Source organism: Pantherophis guttatus, chromosome 15 (assembly GCF_059756535.1).
Source record: "Pantherophis guttatus breed Tessera chromosome 15, ASM5975653v1, whole genome shotgun sequence".
NCBI classification, from domain to species: Eukaryota; Metazoa; Chordata; class Lepidosauria; order Squamata; family Colubridae; genus Pantherophis; species Pantherophis guttatus.
In genome coordinates, this window is record NC_142077.1 from 4,385,721 (window position 1) to 4,405,056 (window position 19,336).

The 19,336-nt window shown below is 47.5% G+C and overlaps 1 protein-coding gene across 4 annotated transcripts in view; it reads left to right on the plus strand.

Moving 5' to 3' along the window:
• DVL1 (dishevelled segment polarity protein 1) overlaps positions 1-19,336 on the plus strand; it is a 63,213-nt gene that overhangs the window by 37,814 nt on the left and 6,063 nt on the right. The window contains exons 5-16 of one of the 4 annotated variants that reach the window (XM_087879345.1): positions 3,388-3,526; positions 5,225-5,318; positions 6,257-6,326; positions 7,279-7,418; positions 8,215-8,291; positions 8,593-8,660; positions 10,049-10,198; positions 10,773-10,904; positions 11,794-11,961; positions 12,890-13,096; positions 14,054-14,082; positions 15,185-15,310. In XM_087879345.1, coding sequence (XP_087735471.1) covers positions 3,388-3,526; positions 5,225-5,318; positions 6,257-6,326; positions 7,279-7,418; positions 8,215-8,291; positions 8,593-8,660; positions 10,049-10,198; positions 10,773-10,904; positions 11,794-11,961; positions 12,890-13,096; positions 14,054-14,064 — 1,256 coding nt within the window. In that variant the 3' untranslated portion in view covers positions 14,065-14,082; positions 15,185-15,310. Of the gene's footprint in view, positions 1-3,387; positions 3,527-5,224; positions 5,319-6,256; positions 6,327-7,278; positions 7,419-8,214; positions 8,292-8,592; positions 8,661-10,048; positions 10,199-10,772; positions 10,905-11,793; positions 11,962-12,889; positions 13,097-14,053; positions 14,083-15,184; positions 17,682-19,336 lie in introns of those variants that run through there. The other 3 variants (XM_087879343.1, XM_087879342.1, XM_087879344.1) reach the window with 3 other exon arrangements.

Consider the following 19,336-nt stretch of genomic DNA (forward strand, 5'->3'; position numbering starts at 1 on the left):
GCATGCAAGTTCATATAGAAAGAGGTTCAGTCTGAATTGTTTTTAAAAATGCAGAATCTCCTTTTGAGTTTTCACTCCTGGTGACTTCATGGACAGTTTGATGTTGTTTTCTTGGCAAGAAGGTGGAAGTAGCTTGCTGCTTCTTTTATCCCATCCCAGTAGTGATGACGGCGGGTGGTTCGGAGAACCGGTAGCAAAAATCCCTGCCCACTCCCCCATGCCCACCTGAGCCACGCGATCATCAGAGGCTTTTTTTTTTTTTTTTTACTTTTAAAAGCATTTTTTTGGCGGAAGAAAAAAAGGCTTTTAAAAGCATTTTTTCTACAACCTCTTCGGCCGAAAAGGTTGCAGGAAAAAAAACATGCCTTTAAAAGCCTCTGGAGATCCCAGCTGAGTTGCCTGATCGTCAGAGGCTTTTAAAAGCATTTTTTTTCCCTGCAATCTCTTAAGGTTGTAGAAAAAATGCTTTCAAAAGTAAAACAAAAAAAAAAGTTGGGCACGCCGATCCAGTCACATTACCCCCCCCCCTCCACCAAGCCACGCCCACAGAGCCGGTAGTAACAAATTTTACATTTCACCACTGCTTCTAGTTCATCATTGCTGGTTTGCCTGTATTACTGAGAGTGTGTCACTCTTTGCTTGCCTTTTGTGAGAATGCGGGCCAGGTCAAGAACCAGTTTGCCTTCATGTCCTCTTCTTCACCCTTTTTCTTCTTTGGAGGGGATCCGTGCCATCTGTGAAGCAGCAGGCAACCACTTTCTTTCTGTAATGCCAGCCTTGCTCTCGGGCACACAGATCTTAACACAAGCCTGCAGGAGGGGACTCGTCCTTCTCCGCTGAGGAATAATTGCACTGACGGGGAGTGGGGGGTATGGAAACAAGCCAGCGATGGGCTGCATTTTCCTTATGTGCCAAAATCTGCTTTTATCCCTGTTTGGGGTCTCATTACGGGAGCTTCTGTCTGCAGAGTTTGGTGGTTTTATTTTATTTTTAATGGGAAGCAATACGCCTGCTGTCACAGCAGGAGCGAGGGGACGAGTCCCTCACCCTGGTTTAAAACAATAAATGCCATGCAAGGTTGAGACAATTGACCAATTCCGATTAAAAAGGGGAAAGCAGAATACTTAATTGGAAGTTTAGGAGGTCTGTTTTGGAGTTCTCATTAGGAACCGAGGGTGCTTTGTAGAGCCCAAGCCCGCCTCTTCTGTCTCCTAAACAGAAGCACGAAAGGGAAAAAGCTCTCCAATTAGAGAAATAATTAAGAATCTGAGTTTTGTTCAGACTCGGGACACAGATGGGGGGGGTCAAATGACACCCTCATCGTTTCACCGCTTGTCCTCGCCCTACTCCCATTTTTCCACGGAGGGCAAGGTGGTGGATTTGACTAACCGAGGCTGGCAAAATCCATGTTGGGCGGAGGGGAATCGGCAGACGGCTGCTTGACGTGTCCGCAACAAATAATGAGGCGTGACCGGTTTTGGTCTTTCTGTGTGTGTGTGTGTGTGTGTGTGTTTGTCCATTTCATTTGTGTTGTATTCAAACCCTCCCCTGGCATCTCTCCCGACGGATGGGAAAGGAAATTGCTTTCCGGATTCCTTTTTCCTAAAGATGCAAGACGTCTTTTAATTACGTTTTCTCGGGCAGTCTTGCCCTTATTTATCAATGAAGTGCAGGGGTGGGCTTCAAAAATTTTAGCAAGGGGGGGCTCTGCCCGGTTGTTGTGTGGGTGTGGCTTAGTTGGCCTCCTGCACCATAGTGGGGGGGGGCGGACAGTGGACATTTTTGCCCTCCCCGGGCTCCAGAGGGTTTCCTTGAGCCTTCCTTTTAAAAAAACTCGGGTTTCCTTGACGTCTTTCTAAGCAGCTTAATAAACACTGAAGGCCAGGAGGAGGACAAGTACCAGTCTCTTATCACTAGCCTCCCTCCGTCCTACTTCTGGAACTGCCACGGGGGACACAAATCCAGGCAGTAACACGTGGCTCAGATAGTGTGCATTTGTGTCATTCATGTCGTCAGGCTCCAGATGTAGCTGAAGGGGGCATTTCAAGGCTAGCTGGTGACTAGCAAGGGATGTTAAGAGTTGGGGATCAACAAAGTTTGGACGGACGAGTCCTGCTAGGTTATTCTGTCTTTAAAAAGGTCTCCAGTTGCCTACGTCTTTTCTTTCTTTCTTTCTCCCTCTCTCCCTCTCTCCTTTTCTCTTTCTTTCTTTCTTTCTCTCTCTTTGTTTCTTTCTCTTCCTCCCCCTTTCTTCCTTCCTTCCTTCCTCTTCCTTCCTTTCTCTTTCTTTCTTTCTTTCTTTCTTTCTTTCTTTCTTTCTTTCTTTTTCTTTCTCTTCCTCCCTCCCTCCCTCTTCCTTCCTTCCTTCCTTCCTTCCTTCCTTCCTTCCTTCCTTCCTTCCTTCCTTCCTTTTTCTTCCTCTTTCTTTTTTCTTTTTTTTTCTTTCTCTCTCTCTCTTTCTTTCTGGCTGGAAAAGAATGGTTGATTTTTAGAAGCCCCCCCCCCGCCCCAAAAATGGGAATCTTCTTTCTCATTGCCTCAACTCCAGAGTGGGGCATGGCAAATGGGACATCCTCTAAATGCCACCAGAGGATGGAAGTTGGACTGGAGGCTAGTTCATGGATTCCTTATTAAGGAATCCAAGAGGATCATCCTCTGGGAAAGCAGGTAGGTCTTGGCCGAGTAGACATAACAAGGAGTTTTAAGGTTTTTTTCATGCTTTGCACCTAGGCCCTTGCAGTCTGCAGGTGACGGCTTTTGAATTTGCAACCGAGAAGCGATGAGACGCAGAGCCCGTTGCAGAGGGTTTACAAGTGAATTAGGAGTGCAGCTCGTCCTTTTGTTCTCTGCACCAGCAAAATCCTCAAAAACAAAAACATTTGGCTCTAGCTCTGCCTAATCGGGCGGCAGCTTATGGGGATGATATGTGCTTAAATCCAAACCCTTTGATTTTCACTAGAGTTGGGGATTAAGTCGATTTTTTGTATAAGTGTGGTGGGCCTTTTTTTTTTTAACACAGTGAGCAAGTAATTTGATTTCCTCCCTGGGGATCCACAATGTAGCTTCCTTTTCTCAGCGCAGATATTCCTCTACTTATAACCACAACCGAGTTCAAGATTTCTATTGCTAAGCAAGGCAGAGATTAAATGAGTTTTGCCCAGTGGTGAAATCCAAATTTTTTTTTACTACCGGTTCTGTGGGCGTGGCTTGGTGGGCGTGGTGTTGCTTGGTTTGTGTGGCAGGGGAAGGATACGGGAATCCCAGCCCCTAACCACTATCCCATGCTGCTGTTTGCATCCCAACAGCTGCACCTGTTGCCCACTTGGTGTCAGTCCAGCCCAGCCCGACGACTCTTTGCCTCCATTCACCCTGTTTTGATTTCTGCAGTCTCTCGCATCAATGGACACCCGAAACTTGACCGACTCTGGGAGCCGCCGCCCGGTTACGATAGCTCCTCTACTGTGATGAGCAGCGAACTTGAATCCAGCAGCTTTGTGGACTCGGACAATGAAGAAAACACCAGCAGGTAAGGAAGTCCTTAGCCTACCCCACCACACTTTTCAGGAACGTTTCTCAGACCTCACCTGGGCAGAGGTGGGTTTCAAAAATTTTAGCAAGGGATTCTCTGCCTGGTTGCTGGGTGGGCGTGGCTAGGGTGGCGTGGCCTAGTCGGCCTCCTGCACCATGGCAGCCCTCCCCGGGCTCCGTAGGCTTTTTTTGAGCCTCCGGGAGGGTGAAAACGGCCTCCCCAGGCTCCGAAGGCCCTCTGGAGGCCAGAAACGGGCTCCCGAGGTCTTCTAGTCCAACCCCCTGCCCAGGCAGGAAACCCTGTACCATTTCAGACAAATAAAACTTCCAGTGTTGGAGCATCCACAACCTTCTAGAGGCAAGTTGTTCCCGGGTTAATTGTTCTCCTTTTCTCTTTGATTAGTTTCCACCCATTGCTTCTTGTCCTGCCCTCAGGTGCTAAACTAAACTAAAATTAACATTGTTGTTTTAATCCGGTTTTATTTTTTTAAATGATGATAAGCTGCCTAGCGTCGCTTCCAGGTGAGATGAACGGCATATACGTTTGATAAATAAATCAATGAAAAATAAAAACAAACCCCTCCCTCTTTTACACCCAATCCCCCCAAAACTCAGAAGCCGTGAGCGTAGCAGGTTTCCTTTCTGAGCTGGCATGGGCAAACCGCCGCGCCAGGCAGCCAGGCAGAGCGAGAGAATGGAATGTCTCCAGGTATGTTCTTCCATATTACAAAGATGATTTTCATAAGGCCATGAGATGTTCCAGCAGGAAGGAGGGGAGAGATAAGGAGGGGCTGCACTCAGTGGGGGGAGACAAGGAAGCTTTTGTCCAGTGCTGCGAAAGGGACATTTTCAGTCAGTATTGGGTAGGCCTATTGTGCCAGTTGAGGTGGGGTGGGGGGTTCGAAGTTTGTTCTGTTAAAATAGGGAGCAATGTTTCAGTTCTGCTTGCATGTGAGTATTGGACTTTTCTTTCTTTCTTTCTTTCTTTCTTTCTTTCTTTCTTTCTTTCTTTCTTTCTCTCTCTTTCTTTCTCCCTCCCTCCCTCCATTATCCATCCTTCCTTCTTTTCCTTCTTTCTCTTCATTTATCCTTCCTTCCCTCCCTCCATTTATCCATTCTTCCTTCCTTTCCCTTCATTTATCCTTCATTTCTTCCTTCCCTCCCTCCTCTCCTTCCTTTCTCCCTCCCCCTCCCTCCCTCCTTTCTTTTTCTTTCTTTCTTTCCTTCTTTCTTTCTTTCTTTCTTTCTTTCTCTCTCTCTCTCTCTCTCTCTCTTTCTTTCTTTCTTTCTCCCTCCCTCCCTCCCTCCATTTATCCATCCTTCCTTCTTTTCCTTCTTTCTCTTCATTTATCCTTCCTTCCCTCCCTCCATTTATCCATCCTTCCTTCCTTTCCCTTCATTTATCCTTCATTTCTTCCTTCCCTCCCTCCTCTCCTTCCTTTCTCCCTCCCTCCCTCCCCCTCCCTTCTTTCTTTCTTTCTTTCTTCCTTCCTTCCTTCCTCCCTCCCTCCATTTATCCATCCTTCCTTCTTTTCCTTCTTTCTCTTCATTTATCCTTCCTTCCCTCCTCCCCCCCCCTCTCTCATACTATAAATTTCTTCCTCTTGCAGCCCAGAAGCACCAACCATCCAAGAACCGAAGTGGCTGAGCTGTGCTCTGCTTTCTCAAATCCGCTCCTCTTTTCTTCTCCCTCCAGGCTGAGTAGCTCCACGGAGCAGAGCACGTCGTCCCGTCTCATTCGGAAGCACAAACGCAGGCGAAGGAAACAGAAAATGCGACAGATCGACCGGGTGAGAGACTGGGATGCCTTGCTTGGCAGTCTAGGTTTAAAATGTCCCAGCAGTTCCTCTTTTTTTGGATCAGGCTGACCTTCCCATCTTGGGTGATGGTCACTGACATAGGTCAGGGATAATTTCAGTGAGGGATGGCAAAGATACATTTAAAAATCAACATTAGAAATTAGAAATTAAAAATCAAATTGGGGTTAAAAATAATTTGGATGTTTAATCATTCTATAATTTTGCCATTTTTAACCCCAATTTAATTTTTAATTTCTAACGTTGATTTTTAATATGTCGTTTTATTTATCAATTACATTATATTGCACACTGCCCAGAGCCCCTCTTTGAGAGAGCTAGGCAGTTTAGAAATATGAAATATATACCGTATTTGTCGGCGTATAAGACACACCGGACTATAAGATGCACCTACCTTTTTTGGGGAGGAAAACAAGAAAAAAAAATCTGCCTCTGCCTCCCAGCAATTTGCCTCTTTGCAGCAAACAGCAGAGGCTGAAAATGGGGCGCACAGAGGTGGCAATAGGCAATGGCAATCCCTGCAGCCTGAAACAGCTGATGGTCAGGAAGCTGATCCAACCGACAATCAGCTGCTTGTGCTAATCAGGCTGTGGTGAAGCTGAAACTGAAATGGGCTGTTTGCTGCAAGGAGGCAAATTGCTGGGAGGCAGAGGCCAAAGGGTGGGGGCTGGCATGTGGGTGGGGCTACATTCGATGTATAAGACGCACCCAAATTTTCACCCTCTTTGGGAGGGGAAGTGCGTCTTATACCCCAAAAATAGGATAAATAAATAAATTTGTAATGAACTGCTGGTGAATGGCAGGCACTCCCAGACAACCTGAGGTGTTTTGCAGCTGAACTCTAGCCGCCATTAGTTGGAAGCAGTGCCAACTTGACCCTCTCTCTCTCTCTTTCCTCTTCTGTCTTCCAGTCTTCCTCCTTCAGCAGCATCACCGATTCCACCATGTCCCTCAACATCATCACTGTCACCCTCAACATGGGTAAGCCCCACTGGGCAAGATTCGTGGGCATTGAAATCTTGAGAGCGAGGAAAAATGTTGACAACAACTGCCGTCTTTCGCTCTGGTTTGGAGGTCATAACCCCCACACACAGGGAAAATGTCAGGGTTCCAAGTAACACTCCCCAACGAAAGAAGACTCCGAGGCTTGAAGTTCCTCAAAGTTCCATTTTATTAGAAGATGTCATATTGGAACATCTGGGAAAACCCGAATCTGAAAGCTTCCAGGTTTTCCCCACCCAAAGTAAAGTTCAAGTCCCTGCCCAGCACCCACATGTCCATCACCTGGTCCAATCCAAGCACCGTCTCAACTGGAGATGCCTCCCAGTTCCAACCCTTCAGGTGCAGGGCAAGATGTCCTTGACTCTCTGAGAAAGGAATGTTATTTTGACTATATAATAATAATAACTTTATTGTCATTGTACGTGTATACACAGTATACCCATACAACGAAATTCACTTAACACCCAAAGACCAGGTCCAATACACATAACAATCCCCAAACACACTCACACCCACCACAAATTCCCCACCCCTAAACCACCCAGACATCCACACAACAGACCAAGTAATACTGTCCAACAGCTCACTGATGGTGGCCCTTCAGTTCATTGCTGAGTGCAATTATAGCTCTGGGATAAAAACTATTCGGAAGACGCGTGGTCCGAGTTTTAATTGTTCTGTATCTTCTGCCAGAAGGCAACAGTCCAAAACGATTGTAAGCAGGATGGGAAGAGTCTCTGAGAACGTTATGCAACTTTCTCAAACAGATTATATATCACCCCTGCTCCATATAATCCCCCCCTCCTAGTTCCCACAGTAGTAAATGTGGCAGGCCTGAAGGCCCAATGCAAAGGATGGCTTCCAGGCCTGATAGATAGTCTGTTTTAACGGTCTTCGTGTACTATATCATTGTTCTCTTTCTTGACGTCAGAAAAATACAATTTTCTGGGCATCAGTATCGTAGGACAGAGCAACGACAGGGGCGACGGCGGCATTTACATCGGCTCCATCATGAAGGGCGGGGCGGTGGCGGCAGACGGACGGATCGAGCCAGGCGACATGCTATTACAGGTTGGTTGAGAAGGTGGCCGCAGAGGTGGCTTCTTAACCGGGCCTCAGTTTCCTCCCTTGGCATGCTCATTTAAATTGTTGTGGCCCATATGCGGCCTGTGCGGCTGGTGGCTGATTCCGACAGCGAGGAGGCTGGTGTGGTGCTGCGCCAGCAGCCTCTGCAGCTGGCACTCGAGTCAGACAATGAGGAGGCTGGAGAAGATGTGGTGCCAGAGGCGGGGATTCAGCCAGGGCCTTCAGAACCTCCAGAAGCTCCCTTAAGTGAAGAGGACGAAGAGGAGGAGCCTCTTCTCGATGCACGGGCACGCAGAGCTGCCAAAAGGCAGGAGTGGCTCCTCAGGAGGAAGTCTCCTCGAGAGTAAGGCTTGGGGCTAATTGGCCATTCCCTTAGCCTATTTAAGGAGGAACGCCGACTGAAGCAATTTGCAGGGAACAACTTTGTTCACTCTCCTTCGTGCCTTGATCTTAGTTCTTTGCAAATTGCTTCCTGGGCTTTCTGCCAATCATAGTAAGATTAAGATTATTCTTTGGATTTTTGTAGGCTGTTAAGAAAGTTAATTAACAGCCTTTGTTTGGAAAAAAAAAAAACCCTTAATTTAGTAAACTAAGGTTTGTACAGACTTTGTGTATGCTGCGTTCTTTGGGGTCCGTAGCTGGGGCAGAACATAAATTTTGAAGGGCTGTTTCTGTAAGGCCCCCCAGCCAGCCAGCCAGCATCCATGAGGATGCTGAAGAAAATAACACCAGGGAAGGTTTGGGCTGCGTCCTTGCTGATCCTTACTCTGATATGTTGCAGGTGAATGAAGTAAATTTCGAGAACATGAGCAATGATGATGCCGTGCGAGTTTTACGGGAAATTGTCTCCAAGCCTGGGTGAGTGAGGGAACGAGGGAATATTATCTATGGTTGCTGTAAGACCTGTGGATTTCAACTCCCAGAATTCCTGAGCCAGCAGGTCCTTCACGACCTGTGGACTTCAAGGCCCAGAATTCCTGAGCCAGCAGGAATTCTGGGCCTTGAAGTCCACAGGTCGTGAAGGACCCATAGTTGCCCACTCCTGCTCCATACCATCAGCCTGGTTGGTTATTTTTCAGATCAGTCACTTAATGAAGGACAGAAGCTGATTTCTGTTTTGCCTTATTATTATTATTTTCTTTTGGTTTTCTTTTCCCAGACCTATCAGCTTAACAGTGGCCAAATGCTGGGACCCTACCCCCAGGAGTTACTTCACAATCCCCAGGGGTGAGTGACCGGACCGCTCCTTGCTACAGTTTTCGGCGTTAAGGAATATCAAGGTTTTTTTTAGTCAACGTCCTTCTATGTTTGGTAAAAATTGCAACGAGCAATGCTTCATATTCATATCGCCTCTAGCCGAGATGGGCGGCCTATGCATTTAATTAATAAATAAATAAGTAAATAAATAAATAAATATTTGGGAGCGCCTTACTCTTGTTACCAAATCTTCTCAGACTTTTTTTTTTATAGGAATATGATGATGGTGAGGTATGTCTTAGTTTTTCCTATATTGTAAGTATAGACATTCTATAGAGAGCCAGGGTAGATGTTTTGAAATCACCCTGATGGTTAATAAATTGTGTGGTTTCCTTTGGGTGATCAGAAATAATAGGCAGGGACAGAATTCTGTCAATATTCTCTTTGTTTGAAGGACATGGTAGGTTCAAAAAGGCTCAATATGAATGAATGAATTGAATGAATGAATGAATGAATGAATGAATGAATGAATGAACGGGTGGGCTGTGGCAGTGGAGGAAAACTGTGCCAGAGGAAGAGAGATTGATTTTTAATAGCTTACTATGGTGCAGCTGCAGGGACGTGGTGGCTCAGTGGCTAAGACGCTGAGCTTGTCAATCGAAAGGTCGGCAGCTCAGCGGTTCGAATCCCGAGTGCCGCCAAACGGGGTGAGCTCCCACGACTTGTGCCGGCTTCTGCCAACCTAGCAGTTCGAAAGCACGTAAAAAATGCAAGTAGAAAAATAGGGACCACCTTTGGTGGGAAGGTAACAGCGTTCTGTGCACCTTTGGTGTTGAGTCATGCCGGCCACGTGACCACGGAGACGTCTTCGGACAGCGCTGGCTCTTTGGCTTTGAAACAGAGATGAGCACCACCCCCTAGAGTCAGGAACGAGTAGCACATATGTGCGAGGGGAACCTTTACCTTTAGCTATATGGCAGATCATAGCCCATCTTAGCTGATACAGGGTTTTTGTCCGGTTAGTTCTGGAGGAACTAACTAGGAAAGCTCAAGACAAATAGGCAAAACTGGAAAGTCAGAAAACATCCCCTACCAGGTCAAAAGCCCACTGCTTCTGCGCTGTGGCTGCAAAGTTACTAAGAGCTGAGCTTGATTGAAGGAATCAGTACTTTTTGAAAACGTTGGCATTCTGCGTTTTTGAGCTGGCCATAGAAAAGGGGATTTTTCCCCCCCTCCTCTTCCGCGATGCAGTTAGAAGCGCAGGCTTGTGAACATTTCTCACAGCCTCTTGGTTCAAAACATTATTTTTTTTCCCCAACTGAGGTTGAACGAAACCGAAATAACGTTTGGCTGACTGCTTTGTTTTTTTCTTCTTTCCCTCCTCCTCCTCCTCCTCCCTCCTTCCTCTCGTGATCCAGCTGAGCCGGTGCGGCCGATCGACCCCGCGGCCTGGATTTCTCATACCACGGCCTTGACGGGAGCGTACCCCCGTTACGGTATGAGTCCTTCCATGAGCATCATCACTTCTACCAGCTCCTCACTAACAAGTTCAATTCCCGATTCGGAAAGTAAGTCACCCTGCCGCCAGGACCAGGCAGGTTTCCTTCCTGCGCAGGGCTGGCAGAGTAGAGATAAAAAGAGACAGTGCCCCCCCTCCCATCACCCCATTGGCCCTCAAACCTTAACCCTTCCCCCCAAATAAATACACATGAAAATGATTTCTGGTCCTTTAAGAGAAAGAAGTCATAAAAAAAGAGCAATTCTTCCCCGTCAGGAGTCTCTTCCCAACAATCACCAGTCCAGACGCTTAGTGCACTCTAGGATTAAAGAACCGTCTGAAGGTTCCCATCCAGAGCAGTTCTTTGGTTGGAAGGGATCTTAGATTAGATTATTTTAGACTATTCCTTTTAATTAGGCTCTCGCCAGAGAACTTGCTGGTGGATACAAGCGAGCAAAATCTGGTTATTATGGTCGCACCCACACACCCACACCCAAAACAGAAATTTCCCCTCCATTCTCGCGATAGCCCACCCCTGTGTGAGCTTGCTTTCTTTCCCCCTCTGCCTTGCTCTTCTTTTGCCTCTCCTGACAATCCTCCTTCCGCAGAATCAGCATCTCCGATCTTCCTTTCCCCCCTTTCAGAACTGGACGAGACTCCTTTGACGGTGAAAACCGACATGGCCACCATTGTCAAAGTGATGCAGTTGCCGGATTCAGGGCTGGAAATTCGGGACAGGATGTGGTTAAAAATCACCATCTCCAATGCAGTGATCGGTAAGCTCTTTCCCAGCCTGAATCAAATTGCTCCCTAGTTTTCCTTTTTTAACTGCGGCAAAGAGGAACCAGGTAAAAAAAATTTCGGCTCAAACTCAGCAACTTCGCCAAACCCAGCAACTCCCATCCCCTAGGGCCATGATGGGGAACTTATGGCACGTGTGCCCAAAGTGGCACAAGGAGCCATGTTGCTTGGGACGCGCGGCGGTGCCCGTTCCACTTCCGGGTTTCTGGCGCACATGCGCACAACGACGATCAGCTGGCCTTTTTGCATGCGGCAGTGCCAAAAACTAGAAGAGCTGGTCTTCCGTTTTCCTACGTGAGCGTGCGCGCTGGCTGGCTGATCATCCCGTGCGCATCCGTGCCAGAAACCCGGAAGAATAGCTGACTGAAACCGGAAGTTCGGTAGCGTAGCTGAAACCGGAAGTTCCGTAGCTGAAACCGGAAGTTCCGTAGCTGAAACCGGAAGTTCGGTAGCTGAAACTGGAAGTTCGGTAGCTGAAGCCGGACGTTCGGTAGCTGAAACTACTGGGCGTTGGTTGATTGATTGATTGATTGATTGACAAGAGCAGAAAGGAAAACCTTGCCACGGTTCCAAGTTGCTCCTCATCCTGGAAAGGAGTTGGCTGTAATGGTTGGGCTGCGTGAGGAAGCCAGCAAAGAAAAGAAAGGAAGGAAGGAAGGAATAGGAAGAAAAAGAAAGAAAGAAAGAAAGAAGGAAGGAAGGAAGGAAGGAAGGAAGGAAGGAATAGGAAGAAAAAGAAAGAAAGAAAGAAAGAAAGAAAGGGAAGGAAGGAAGGAAGGAAGGAAGGAAGGAAGGAAGGAAGGAAGGAAGGAAGGAAGGAAGGATAGATAATCATATCTGCCATGTTTTCCTGCTTCTTTGTAGGAGCAGATGTCGTCGACTGGCTTTACACCCATGTGGAAGATTTCAAAGACCGCCGAGAAGCTCGGAAATACGCCAGCAGCATGCTGAAGCATGGCTACCTCAGGCACACTGTGAATAAGATTACTTTCTCGGAGCAGTGCTATTATGTGTTTGGAGATCTTTGTGGCAGTAAGTGGCCTCCATGGCACGTCTCCTTTGGATAAGCTGCTCTTTTAGGTAGTTTCCCCTTTGCTTACTTAGGCTGATTTTTGGTCTGTTTGTATTTATGCACCTGTCTCCGCATACAGAACTAGAAAAGGGGAACTTGACTCGAAATTAAACCAAGCCCTTAAACTACCAACTTCCCATAAGTCTGTCTATTTGTAAAACTTAATCATTGCCTCTTTCCCATTCTTGCTTCAGTAGAGGACAGCAGCTAACTGACCTTGAGTAATCGTGAAAAAAGCTGGTTTGTTCTGGGATGGGAGACCACCAGGAAATCCCAAGAGTGTAGATTGGGATATTATTATTTTTTTTAAAAAAAAAAAGTGTTCCCCAAAAGAGAGTGGCAAGCTGCTTCCGTAACACCTCCCAAGAGTCAAACTTGCCGACTTACAGATAATAGCATTTCTGTTGAAAAGGCTACTTTCATTGAGAGCCAGTTTGGTCTAGTGATTAAGGAAGGCACCTTGTAGAAACCAGGAGACACTGAGTTCTAGTCCGGCTTTAGGCATGAAAGCCAGCTGGGCGACTTTCGGCCAGTCCTCTTTCGGCCCAACCCAACTCGCGCAGTGTTGTTATTGTGTGGGGAAACAGGAGGAGGAAGAATATTAGGTACGTTTGCCACCTTGAGTTATTTATAAAAATAATAAAATAATAAGGGTGGGGTTTAAAAAAAATCTAAAAAATTAAATTTTATATGATCCAGTTTGGTGGCTTAAGAGAGATCCAAGATGCTGAAGGAAAACTGATGGTTCTCAGGCAGGAGTGCACTTGAGCTCTCTGCTTATTGAGCTGTTCTCTCTCTCTCTCTCTCCCTCTCTCTCTCTCTCTCTCTCTCTCTCTCTCTCTCTCTCTCTCTCTCTCTCTCTCTCTCCCTCCCACCTTTCTTCTCCAGATATGGCTGCAATGAACCTCAACAACGGTTCCAGCGGGGCTTCTGATCAAGACACCCTGGGCCCCCTCCCGCACCCCTCCACGCCTTGGCCGCTGGGGCAAGGTTATCCTTACCAGTATCCCCTTGCCCCTCCGTGTTTCCCGCCAGCCTACCAGGACCCTGGCTTCAGTTACGGCAGCGGCAGCGCGGGAAGCCAGCACAGTGAAGGTAGGCCCTCTCGGATGCCAGCTTTTTCTGCCTTCCTGCTCCCCTGGCTGTTCCGCATTATTCCTTCCTCCCCCAGCCCCCACCTGCGCTCTCTTTGCCTGTCCCCTTCTCACGGACCCTTGCATCCATCTTGCACGGAGTTCCGAGCTTACCGCCATCGGGTAGGGGAACAATGTTCAGCTGAGCTGCCTGCGTGGATTCACACAGGTTCCTTAACCTGTTAGGTTAACCTGTTAACCTGGTTAGGGGAAAAGTTTAGCAGCTGCAAACTGTGCTGACACACCTAGCTTGGTTTCGTTCAGCCGGCAAGTTTCAAAGGATGAGCATTGTTCCCAAAAACAGCAACAACACCTGTTCTGCATTCAGAACTCAATTCTGAACTCAGTGCTGGTTCTTGCAGAGCTCCCAGTTTGCCAGCACAAAGGACAGGTAGTCCTTGACTTACGACAGTTCATTCAGTGACCGTTCAGATGGCACTGAAAAAAAGCGACTTATGACTTACGACCATTGCAGCATCCCCACGATCACGTGATTGAAAATTCAGACACTTGGGCAACGGGACTCACATTTATGACGGTCGCAGTTTCCCTCCGGGGTCACGTGACCTTCTGACAAGCAAAATCAAGGGGGAAGGCAGGTTCATTTAACAATCATGTTACTTAAACAACTGCCGTGGTTCAATTAACGACTATGGCAAGAGAGGTTGTAAAATGGGGGCAAAACTCACTTAAGAAACATCTCACTTAAGAACAGGAATTTTGGGCTCAATTGTGGTTGTAAGTCGAGGAGTACTTTGTACGTGGCTGCCTTATGAGTGTATTTGTGACACGAGGGCCCCAGAGTCTTTTCAAATGGCTCTTTTGGCTGACATGTGTTGTTGTTTTAAGTGTTGCTGCTGTGACATTCCTCTCAGGTTGCTTTCGGTAATTGCTCTCTCCTTGTTTTATCCTGAGCAAGCCTTAGATTGAAGGATTCATAAAGGATTGGTAAGCATATTTTTCCTCCCTTTCCGAAGCTCATTTTCAGTCCATGCAGATTCTCATCTCTTTTCTTTCTCCCCCTCCTCTGGAATTTTGAACTTGTTTCTCCCCACTTCCTCATCTAAGTCCTTTAATTTAAAAAAAAAACCTGTATTTAAAAAGCACCCTGTGCCTTGGCCTTACTGCCTGCAGAATTCCCGGAGAGGCAGAAACCAATCGCGGTTGCCGCTAGAGCAGTAGTAGGATTCAGCCGGTTCGTATTGGTTTGGATGAACCGGTAGTAGCAACCTGCATGTGGGCCCCTGGATCCTCTATCGCTGTGGTTTTTGATGCCGCACGCATGGGTGGACGTTGCTATGTTGTCTGACGTCTCACGTATGTGTGGACGTTGCACATGAGCGAATTGGAACGGGAGTCCCTATGCGGCCCATTTTGGATGGAGGAGAGTGCAGGGTGCACGCGGAGGCTCGAGGGCGAAAAACGGGCCTATCGGAAGTTCGGGAATTCCAAAAAAGGGCCTGTTTCTGGCCTCCAGACAGCTTCCGGAGACTGGGCAGGCCATTTTCGCCCTCCTGGAGGCTCAAGAAAAGCCTCTGGAGCCCAGGGAGGGCAAAAATGCCCCTTCCCGCCGTGGTGCAGGAGGCTGACTAGGCAACACCCATCATGGCCACGCCCACCCAGCAACCGGGCAGAGAACCCCTTGCTAAAAAAATTTTAAGCCCATCCCTGGTTACAGGGTCTCCTCTGTAAATCTAATCTCCTCCAAATCTGGGATTTTGGAGCCCAGGGACTTCATATTTGCACAGGACCTTATCCCGACATTCAGTTTCCGGGGTGTCTCCCTGCTGACGTGATTTGCTTTGCTTCATTCCCTTCAAACCAAGCATTCGAAATCATGCTCCCGCTTTGCTTCGCTTGAGCACCTCCGCATGTTTCCGCATCCCATCTTCATCCGCCTTCATCCCGCGGCCTCTGCTTCATCGCTCCCAAGGACTTTTCCGCGGTTCCCATTGTCTGACGGGCGAGCAAATACCAAAACACCTTCTTTTTCTCCCGGGCCTAAACCAGTTCCTTCTCCTCTTCCTTGTTCACCTCCTCCCTTTTCCAGGAAGCAAAAGTAGCGGCTCTAACCGAAGCAACAGCGAGAACAGCCGGCGTCGGGAGAAGGACCGCAAGTCAGCAGGCGGCGGTAGCAGCAGCGGGTCGGACCCAGCCACCTGGAGCAGGGGTGGGGGGAGCGTCCTGCGGCACGAGCGGCCCCCTAGCCAGCTTAGCCACCGCAGCCACGTCTCGGCCACCCTCAGCGAGAGAAGTCCTCGCAGTCACCATTCTTACGGCCCGCCGGGCGGGTTGCCTTCTCTGGGGAATTTCCCAAAGCTGGGAAGCAAAATCTACGCCGTTAGCGGGCCTCCCGGAGGGCCCCCCGTGCGGGAACTTAGCTCCATCCCTCCCGAACTGACCGGGAGCCGCCAGTCCTTCCAGAAAGCCATGGGCAACCCGTGCGAATTCTTTGTGGACATCATGTGAACAGAAGTGCCTTCTTAAGAGAGTCCGCGCAGAAGGGTTCCTGGTCTGTCAGCAGACTGGCCCGGGACTTTTTATTTTTCCTTTCAAAGCAACGGGGAAAGAGAGCGACCCCCTCCCACACACACCCTTCCCACTCACCTTGCCCCCCTCCCTTGACAATCTTTTGCATGTCACACCCTTCTGACTCTCGATTGTGTTTTGCCAGCAAAAACGGGGAAGAGCGATTCCAGGATGTTAAATCTGCCAATCGGGCATATTTTGTCTCCCACCCACCCCCTTTTTTCCCTCCCCCTTCCCTTCCCTTCCGTTTTTCTGAATGTGATTGATAGATGTTCTCTCTTAGATATCTCTTAAATGAGCTTTTGTTATGCGTGGCACTTTTTCTCAGTGCAATTTTACTGTGTTCTCCTTGGCTTAACTAAGGGATCGTATTTTATATAATAGTTTGAAACGAAACGAAACAAAAGCAACATTGGCAATTCTCCGGTCCTGCGTATTTTGCACCTTTAAATATATATATATATATAGGGGGAAATAAAAACTTAACAATAAGAAGGATTTGCTTTGATAAAGACAACATAACTGGGGTGTGGGTGACATTGGGTGCGTCTGGGTTCATTTTTTTTCGAACCCCGTTTCAACGATGGGTGAAGATCTCTCTGTAGGTGTGTTTCCTCCTTCCTTTGGGCTATTTTTCATACCTGCTGAGCCTTTCCCCTTAAGAAGGGAAAGACCATTTTGAGAGAAACTCGACGGGTTAAATTTTCTCCTCCGAAACCATGAACTTTTGGGTTGCCTATTTTACACCTTGAAAGAAGCTTCTGGTGGTTGTAAGGGCTTCAGCAGGCACTCCAGCAGGCAATTATTGCCGAGTGGTGTTCCATCCATCCCTCTCCTTGCTCCAGACAGAGAGAGCATTGCTGCCTTTGTTGATCACACACCCTAAATTGTGTCTTGCCACTCTCTCTCTTTTCGCCACAATTTTGCCTTCCTTTTTGAGACTGGACCAAGCCTTCCTACGGCGTAATTAAAACTCCCCTTTGGTTGGAGGATTTTAAGAAGAGATTGGGCAACCATTTGTCTGAAATGTTATAGGGCTGTGATGGCGAATGGTGATGGTGGCACACAGAGCCATATCGGTGGGCATGCGAGCTCAGCTCCAGCGCGCTGATTTTCAGGCCTTCTGGCCCCACCAGTCGGCAAACGGGCCATTTCCAGCCTCCAAAGGGATGGGGAAGGCCGTTTTCGCCCTCCCCAGGCTCCTAGAAAGGCTCTGGAATTGTATTGTCGTTCCGCGTGGCTGGTTTATCTTGCTGGCCAGCACGATCCAATATAAATCATGCAGAGAAGCTAGTCCTCATGGATTCACTGAAGCAAGCCTGTTTCAGCTTATTGAGTCACGGTTTGGAAAAGATGCAATTTACCCCTTTAAAATCTCTGACACATTCTCCTTTTCTCCTTCAGGGAGATCCCTAACTCCCAAAAGTTTTACACCTGGCTGTGATGGGCCTCCTATCTGCCTTCCCATTCATCCTTCCTGTTGCCAAATAGCGAGCCTGTTTTGGGCCCGGAGAAAATATTGAAATTGGATGTTTTGAGTTAGCTGCTTCTTCCCCTTTAAAGTTGCATTTTACTGGACAGTAAGGAATAAAGTCAAAGGAACATTCTAACCAGGGATTAGAATGATGCATACAGAATTTTATGTACAGTAGAGGAGAAAAAAAAAACTGAAGTAAATGAAATTAAAGGCAGGTAATGAAATCCCTGCCCACCAACTCTCTATAATACCTTAACATTGGGTCATACCCAAGATTGTGTTCTCGATGATGTGTGAATGGCCCCCTTATTTCTAATATCATCTTCCTTTTTTTCTGAATTTTGGGGAGGGCTTCTTTGTAGATATTGTATGAAAAACTCCAGTTGTCTGTATAGTTAATATATAGCTGCTTATGTGTAAATGCTATTTTAAACTCTGAAAGAAGCTTTTACTTTTATGTGACAAATGCACTTTCGTGATTTTTCTTCATTGGTGGTGGCAGCATTTTATTCCGAGATATTATATATATATATTTCTGTTGTCTCTGTCTTTTATTGGCTTGTTCCGTGATCGGCATGCAACTCCTACACACCCACCCTCGGGATAGAGCAGATGCAATGTGCATTTCAACTTTCGCCGTGTTTCAGAAATATTAGAACGGAATGGATCAGTACTCAAAGTGTCCATATAGCAATAGCACGTAGACTTCTGTACCACTTCACAGTGCTTTTACAGCCCTTTCTAAGCGGTTTACAGAATCAGCCTCTTGCCCCCAACAATCCGGGTCCTCATTTTACCCACCTCGGAAGGATGGAAGGCTGAGTCCACCTTGAGCCTGGTGAGATTCGAACTGCCAAATTGCAGGCAGCCGGCAGGCAGCAGAAGTAGCCTGCAGTACTGCGCTCTAACCACTGCGCCACTGTGGCTCATACATCAACATACAGATATATCACAAGGCCGTAGAGCAGGGGTGTGCAACCTCGGTGAGACTTTTAAGACTTGTGGACTTCAATTCCCAGAATTCCCCAGCTAAGCATGGGAGTTGAGCCTGGCTAGGTGGCTCAGTGGCTACGACGCTGAGCTTGTCGATCAGAAAAGTCGGCAGTTCGAATCCCTAGTAGAGGTCTCCTGTGTGAGTAGCGGGTTGGACTAGATGACCTCCAAGATCCCTTCCAACTCTGTTACTGTTGTTGTTATTATTATTATTGCAGCCCACAAATCTTAAAAGTCACTGAGGTTGGACACCCTTGATTTAGAGCAAAGAGCAGCACTGCAGAAAGTCAAAAGTCAATTTCAAGACAGCGTAGCTGAAGTGACAGCTGGCTAGCCAAGACTGGTCAGCCTTGGTGCGTGTAGTTAGATGGACAAACCACCACAAAACCCCACATCTATAGACGAGACTGGGAAATTGGGCAGAAAAACCCACCCACTTTCATATTCTTGCCAGAAAAACTGCCATGGATAGTCCTTCTTCATGCTTGGAATCCATTCTCAAAGGCGCCCTTGCTTGTTAGCTATCTTTGCGTCATTGACTTTGCTGAAGATAAAACCCCGTGTCTCTCAAGGCGGAGGGAGATGTCTGCTGTCTAGCTAAGAGTTACTCCCAGTCGCTTGCAACTCCGCCTTTGTTGAAATGTTTTGAACACCTCAGGTTATAATTCTAGGACTCCCTAGCTTTACATTTGGAGTAAGTCTTTGGAATTTTCCTCCGTCCCTCTGGCCTCAGGACGTACAGGCGCAGAGCTGCCAGAAGGCAAGAACAGTTAAAACTAAAGGGACGACTCAGGAGGAAGGCCTGGAGATGATTGGCCCCTCCCATAAGGCTTAAAAGAGGAGCAAAGGCACGTGGGCTCTTTGCAGGAAAGCAACGTTGTTATTTCTGTTCCCAGTCGGCATCTCTGATTCTGGACTCTGTGTGGCTTTGCCAAGTAGGTCTTTGGCAGCGTGTCAAGGGAGATAAAGGTTGGTGATTTCTCCCGAAGGACTTTTTGCAACTAATTAGGACTCAGCTGTGAACGAACGTAATTCACAGCTGTTGCAATAAAAGAGGTTTGTGGGACTACTCGTGTGTTTTAATGACTCAGGAAGCCTAGGTCACAACATCTATGTCCAGGTGAGAAGGGCCTTCTCCCCCCACCCCTAATTAGTTTCCTGCCATCTTCCAGCTGCCGGAACTGCAGAAAAAGAACACATCTG